This window comes from Trachemys scripta, chromosome 24 (genome assembly GCF_013100865.1).
Source record: "Trachemys scripta elegans isolate TJP31775 chromosome 24, CAS_Tse_1.0, whole genome shotgun sequence".
Classification (NCBI taxonomy): Eukaryota; Metazoa; Chordata; order Testudines; family Emydidae; genus Trachemys; species Trachemys scripta.
In genome coordinates, this window is record NC_048321.1 from 8,913,282 (window position 1) to 8,920,834 (window position 7,553).

Consider the following 7,553-nt stretch of genomic DNA (forward strand, 5'->3'; position numbering starts at 1 on the left):
CCCTCGGTGCCCCCCCCCCGCCTGCTCCCCCCCGCTCCCTTCAGCGGCTGCCCCGGTCCCCGCCCCGCTCCGGCCGGGGGCTCGTTACCTTCAGCTCCGCCGCCTCCGCCATCTTGAGACATCGTAGCCGAGCCGAGCGGGGAGCGCGGCCAAGGGAGCGGCGACAACTCCGCCCCCGGCCCGGAGCCGCAGAGACCCCGCGCGGGAGGGAGCGGGGCGAAACTCCGCACCCGGCTCTCAGCCGCAGACAGACACACACACACACACACACACACACCCCCTCGGGAGCTCACAGCCGGGCCCCACAAAACACGAGCCTGCCAGGCTGCCTGGCTCCCGCTTCCAGGCTGATCACCGCACAGCGGCGTTCATGCCACCCGCCATCAGTGCTGGCCACCAGGAGGACTAGGACTGCAGCACCGAGTAGCATGAATCCCACCGCTGGGGTTGTGCAAAACACACTGGTGGCTACTAACTGCACTCAGTAGTGGCTGCTGTTCCCAGTAGCCCTGAGCATTAACAGCAGGAAGTTGCTATCAGCCATGAGTATTGGTTGCTATTACCACCAGTCCGGAGTATTCATAGAATTATTTGCAATCAGTCCTAAGTATTAGTAGCTATTATGATTAGTAGCTATAGTAGTATTAGTAGCACTAGCCCTGAGTATTGGTTGCTCTGAGTATTAATAGGAGAATTAATTGCTAATAGCAGCAGTCCTAAGTACTGGTTGCTATCAGCATTAGCCCTGAGTATCGGTTGCTATTACCACCAGTCCGGAGTATTAATAGAATTATTTGCTATCAGTCATAAGTAGTAGTAGCTATTATGATTAGTAGCTATTAGTAGTACTAGCCCTGAGTATTGGTTGCTATCAGCACTAGCCCCGAGTATTAATAGGAGAATTAATTGCTAATAGCAGCAGTCCTAAGTACTGGTTGCTATCAGCACTAGCCCTGAGTATTGGTTGCTATTACCACTAGTCCTGAGTATTAATAGGAGAATTAGTTGTTATCAGCCATAAGTATTAGTAGCTAATAGCAGCAGCCCTGAGTATTGATTGCTATTGGCCCTAGTCCTGAGAACTGACAGAAGTAACAGTTACTTTCAGCCCTGAATAATAGTTGCTAACAGCACTGGCCCTGAGTATTAATGGCAGTATTAGGTATCGGCCCTGAGGATTAGATACTATCATTGGCTGCTAAAGGCACTAGGCCTGAGTATTAACAAGGGTATTCGTTACTATCAGCATTAGCCCCGAATCTTACTAGATAATTATTTACCAACATTACCACTCAATATTTATAGGACTACCTGTCGCTCTGAATATTAATAGCAATATCAGTTACCACAATTGCTCATTAGTATGGGAATTACTATTCATATTTTTTTCATCACAGTGCCCTGGCTCGGGTGGGGGGGGGAGGGTATGGGAGACCCCTGGCATGCAGGGGAAGGAAGGAATGGGGGGTACACAGAACCCCTGCCATGGGGGAATATGGGAGACCCTGCTATGGGAGGCTGGGGAGAATGAGGGGAAGGGGGCACACACGGAGTCCCTGGCATGCAGGGGAGAACGGGGGACCCTGGCTAGGGTGACCAGATGCCCCGACTATAGGGACAGTCCCAATTTTTGGGTCTTTTTCTTATATAGGCTCCTATTACCCCCCACCCCCGTCCCGATTGTTCACACTTGCTGTCTGGTCACCCTAATCCTGGCACAGCTGGCATGCAGGGGGAGGTCACACACAACTCCTGACAGGAGGAGGAGGAGAATGGAGGGGTGATGCTGAGCTCCTGGTGGGAGGCAATCGGAGATCCTGGCATGGGGGGGAAGAGAGCACACAGAACCCCTAGCATTGGGAGAGGAGTGGGGGGGTACACAGAGTCCCTGGCATGATCGGGAAGCTGGGGGGCTTGCTGAAATACAGGGGGATGGGAGGGAATGAGGATGTAAGGAATCCCTGCTGTGTGCAATGAGCTCAGCCTGTGGACGCAACAAAGCATGCAACCCTCGATGTGTTATTACTCATACAAATATCAGCTGGTTTTACTGTTCATTCAGAATTTGAGGTCCCACTCCTGCACATGCTTAGCTTGTAGCGCATGAGCAGTCCCTTTGCTTCAGTGGGACTTTTCATGCTCTTAAAGTTAAGTATACGAGTCAGCAAGGATCGGGCCATTAATTATGGGGGGTTGTTGTTTTTTACTAGTAGCATCACTAAGCATTGGTGGTAGTGTTATGTTCACAGCATGCCCACAGAGCAATGAGATAAAAACATCATTACTCTTGCTGGAAGGCTGAAGCATACCACCACTTTATTGCTTAGAATTCAGAATGGTAACACACATGAACCTAAAACCAGAAAGAGACAAAACAGGCTGCTCCCTAAAAAGAGCAAGGCACAACTCACCCTATCTCATGTCTACACACTCTAAGCATGCCGCTGTAGCACTTCAGTGTAGACACTTACTACAGCGATAGAAGGGGTTCCCCCAATGCTGTAGTTAATCCACCTACCCACGAGGTGGTATCTTGGTCAACAGAAGAATTCTTCCACTGGTCTAGTGCAGTCTATACAGGGACTTAGGTTGGCTTAACTATGTTGCTCAGGGATGTGGACTAGAAGCTGCTGACTTCTACAGCTAGACCCAGATCGCATGCTCCCCTACAGAGCCCTCTAGCCTGCAAGCAGGACCAGGAAAACCCCCTGAAATTAGTGACAGCCTACAATTTAACACCATTTTCATTACACCCCGGGTAGCGATATTCATTATTAGTCATTTAGTCTTCTTGGTATTACTCTTTTGTAGAATCGTTTAGTATTCATTATTAGCGATAACTCATCTTAATATTAGCTGTGGTAATGTCAGTTATTAGATATTATCTAACAGCAATATTATTCCTCACTAGTATTAATTAAAAGTCATTTTCATTGTAGTAATATTACTTACTCTTCATAGTAATAATAATGGTAGCTGTATTATGAGCATAAGTAGCATGACAGTGTAACCTAGGTGCCCCACAAAAATCCAGGCCCCGTTGGGCTGGGCACTGAACATACAGCCCCTGCCCCCCAAAAGCTCACAATATAAATAATACACAAAGGGTCTGAGGGGAAACTGAGGCACAGAGCAGGGACATGACTTATCCAAGGGCACATAGCAGGTCAGGTCCAGAGCCCGGAATAGACCCCAAGACTCCCAGTTCATTGCTTTATCCACTAGCCCACCCTACCCTCCCAGGAATAGCACGTACTGTCAGCATGGAGGCACGCTCCCACTGCAGAGCGCCATTCCTGACTCAGCCTAGCTCAGTCAGTCCCTCGGCCCCAGGGTGCCCTTGCCACGGGGTGGGTCAAAGCAGCCCCTCCCCATTCCAATCAGGAAGGGTGTGCAGGTGGAGGGAGAGGGTACTTGGGGGGGCAAAAGGGTTTAATTTGAAAAGAGGCCGGTGTTTTGGAGGGCAGGGTTAATCTGGGGGGTGGTTTGAGGACAGGGGGTTAATCGGGGTGGTGGTTTGGGGGCAGGGGGTTAATCTGAATGAAGGGGTGATGGGGGCAGGAGGGTTAATCAGGGGAGGGGGTGTTTTGGAGCAGGGGGTTAATCGTGGAGGAAGGGTGGTTTGGGACCAGTGGGGAGTTAATTTGGAAGGGCAGGGGCCCTGGGGCGGTTTGGGGGGCAGCAGGGAAGGCTTGTGGGGAGTGAAGTAGGATCTAGATGTTGGAAGCAGCAAAGTTTCTCTTGCAGCAGGAAACCCACTTTGGGGCCAGCTGGATTCCCCCCTCCTATTGGCAAAGTGGCAGGAGGAGGAGGGTGGATTGGAGGCCCAGCAGCCCCCCGCCCGCCCCCGCCAGGGTCTCCTTACTCACCAAGTTCACTTTGGCCGAGGCCTTCCTCTGGGTCAGGTCAGGAGTGGTTAACCCGGGTGCAGCTGGCAGCAGATTCCGCAGGCCCCATGCTTTGCAGTTACTATTGTTTGGTTTGGTTTGTTTTTTGCGGGGCAGGGTGTTTGATTTCAGGGTGTTTGGGGGGGGGGGAAGCGGGGGTCTGCAAGCAGAAAAGGGATCCAGCCAGGGAAAGCCTACAACTAACCCTTTCGTCCCAAACCCCGGCCTGCCTGACTCTTCCTTTAGCTGCAAACTCCAGGAACTCAGGATAATACAGATGATTAAATAAATAACCAACCCTCCCTTGCTGCCCCCTGGAGCTCAGCTCCTGCAAAGCAACCGCAAAAACAGGGCAGAGATCCAAGCCCGCCTTCCCAGCATGGGATCCCTGCTGCTGGTCCCCCAGAATCCAGCCAAGCGGCTCTGTTGACCTGGTCCCACCTTGCCATGGTCCATGTGCCGTGTGATCTGCTCCCCAGTGGGAGCCGGTGGCATTTCACGCCCGCTCAGTGCTGCCTCGGATGCCTATGGCAAGGTGTAGGGCAGTGGAGAATTGGGTCCTTTCACCCCAATGCTTCGTGTCAGTGCTGGGTGACCCCCAGGATGCCTGGCATGTGGGATTCGCCTGGGCTAATTCGGTCCTTCAGTTCCCCACAATCCCTCCCGTCCCAGCCCCACCCCAGGCCTGCTGGAACAATTTGGATAGCGGGGGTACTGAGAGGTATTTCACCAAACTGTAAACCCTGTATATGATGGAAACCACTTCAAGACGGGGGGTGCGGCAGCACCCCTACTTCCAGCACCTATACCCCACCATGAACTGTCCCTCCACCCCAACCTTCTTTCTCCCCCTCCTGCCCTCACCCCCACTTTGAACAGACATTTCCACGCTTCCCAGCTCCAACCTGTCAGGATGGGTTTGTCTTTCCTGGAGTCACAGATTCGAAAGCCAGATGGAATCACCAGATCTTTAAGGCCAGAAGGGCCCATTTACAGGCCGTTCCATTTCACCCAGATACCCCTATATTAATCCCAAAGACTCTAGTTATACCAAAGCGTTTCAGGCCTGAGGAAACTACACTGTACACCACAGGCAGAGAATGGGAGCGACCAATCAATCAATCAGGGGGACTGGGCCTCAGAATGCCTGGCTTCTATGCCCAGATCTGCCACCGACTCGGTCTTGTGCCTCAGTTTACCCATCCATGAAACGAGGCTATTGTCTATCTCTCTGAGGGCTAAGAGGCTTCACTTCATGGAAGTGCAAAGTGCTATCGTTAATATTATTATACCAGCCAATTGTATTATATAACATCAGGCATGTGACAATTGTGGTTATTCTGCAGGCCAAACGTCTGTACGTATCACAGGTCCAGACACTCACTGAGCATTCTAGGAGTCTGTAGGGCCTAATTTTTAAGCCCGAACCAGACCCGAATCGGACTCAAGCCCATCTAACCCAAGCGGGTCAAGTTTTTTTCCTACCTGACTCATCCCCCTGAACCTGAGTCAGCGCCGCCACCTCCTTCGGGCTTACGTTGGCCCGTCTCTCCTCCTGTCCATGGGGTTGGCACCGCGGCGGTTGCATTCAATAGTGTGCCCCAGTCCTGCCACCCACCGCCCCTGGCTGCGCTGTGCGTGCTGCAGCGTGAGTGACTCACAGCAGCAGGGTGGGGCCGACCCACTGGGCGGGAGGAGGAGAGCCGAGCCCGAGAGAATCACCTCGATTTCCTGACCTGACCCGACCCCGATGCCTGTAGTCGCGTTTGGGTCAGGTTGCCGGGCTCTCGTGTGTCCTGGCAGCTCTGCCTTCCCCATGACACCACAAAATCGGACACCCCCCCATGGTGCTCTGCGCTGTACATACATGATTATTTATCCTTTCTATTGCCACAGAGCTTCAGAACTCCAGTGATGCTCCAGGAGCCCTATGCCACTCGGTGATGTACAGACACAGAACAGAAAGATGGCCCCTGCCCCAAAGACCTTCAAATCTAAGTATAAGACACAAGACAACAGGTAGAGACAGACAGGGAAGGAAACAATGAGACAGTATGGGACAGCATGGTCAACAACGGTCTCTGCATGTCAGCTGCCTAACCGTCGCCAAGTTTTTTGTCTGCATCCTGGCATAGGAGAGTTTTCAATACATGGAGTAAGAGACAGTCCATGCCCTTGTTTAAATAGCCAGGGTGGAAACAGAGAGGGGAAGTGACTTGCCCTAGGTCACTTAGCAAAGCAGTGGCAGAGCCAAGACTATATCCGAGGTCTCCTGATTCCTAGCCCAATGCCAGTTCCAGCAGAATATACTGCTTCTCATCTTGAATTTGAGCTGTTTCTGCTAAAAGAAGCGAGCAGGTGAACAGAATAATAAACTACTACACTCCCTGCACGCGCGCGCACACACACACACACACACACACACACACTCACTCTCTCTCTCTCTCTCTCTCTCGTATTGTTAAAGAAACTCATGCTCAGGAACGTTGTGCAAAGCAAACCAACTTCCTTCCTGGTCAGAAAATGCCCATGACCGTTGGTCATGCGAGTTGGCTCGAACACCAGGGCTATTTTCTGATCAGCAGTGAGTTGGGTAGTTGCAGGGCCGCCAGCTCTTGTGATATTATCACAAAGTCTTGCGATATTTGGTGTTTTACTTAAACCCCCAGCTCCTGGAGGGAAGTGATTAGGAGACAATCTTTTTCTCAAAGCAAGCTCTGAGCTCTCACGGCTGCAGAGAAGATCTTGAAAGCGTGACCCCCAGAGGCACAAAATCCAGAAGGTGACTACAAAGCACCCCAAAATTATTTTTTTAAATCTCATGGTTTTGAAGCCAATCTCGTGATTGGGGGGGGGTCGTCATAATTTTTGCTTGGTGTTGGCAACACTGAATTCTGGGATGTATTAGCAGGAGTGTTGTAAGGAAGACACAAGAAGTAATTCTTCCGTGCTGATTAGGCTTCAACTGGAGTATTGTATCCAGTTCTGGGCACCACATTTCAGGAAAGATGTGGACAAATTGGAGAAAGTCCAGAGAAGAGCAACAAAAATGATTAAAGGGCTAGAAAACATGACCTGTGAGGGAAGATTGAAAAAATTGGGTTTGTTTAGTGTGGAGAAGAGAAGACTGAGGGGACATGAGAACAGTTTGGAAGTACATAAAAGGTTGTTACAAGGAGGAGGGAGAAGAATTGTTCTCCTTAACCTCTGAGGACAGGACAAGAAGCAATGGGCTTAAATTGCAGCAAGGGAGATTTAGGCTGGACATTAGGAAAAACTTCCTGTCAGGATGGTTAAGCACTAGAATAAATAAAGATATCTTATCTCCTAGAACTGATCTTGAAGGGTCACTGAGTCCAGCTCGCTGCCTTCACTAGCAGGACCAAGTACTGATTTTGCCCCAGATCCCTAAATGGCCTCCCTCCAGGATTGAACTCGTAACCCTATGTTTAGGAGGCCCATGCACAAACCACTGAGCTATCTCTACCCTAGGGAAGTTGTGGAATCTCTGTCACTGGAGATTTTTAAGAGCAGGTTAAACAAACACTGGTCAGGGATGGTCTAGATAAGTCCTGCCGTGAGTGCAGGGGACTGGACTAGATGACCTCTCGAGATCCCTTCCAGTCCTAGGATTCTATGACCGCTGTGGAAGGAGCTTATGCATAT

General features: G+C 50.9%; 1 protein-coding gene across 6 annotated transcripts in view; it reads right to left on the reverse strand.

Moving 5' to 3' along the window:
- Positions 1 to 4,148, reverse strand: part of PIAS3 (protein inhibitor of activated STAT 3) — a 36,387-nt gene extending 32,239 nt beyond the window's left edge. Inside the window, exon 1 of one of the 6 annotated variants that reach the window (XM_034756338.1) lies at positions 3,870 to 4,148. Coding sequence is in view for 3 of the 6 variants with exons in the window: in XM_034756333.1 (XP_034612224.1) it covers positions 89 to 112 (24 nt within the window). In the remaining 3 variants the exon portion in view is untranslated. Of the gene's footprint in view, positions 1 to 88; positions 213 to 3,869 lie in introns of those variants that run through there. The other 5 variants (XM_034756333.1, XM_034756334.1, XM_034756337.1 and 2 more) reach the window with 5 other exon arrangements.
- Positions 4,149 to 7,553: the final 3,405 nt, after the last annotated feature.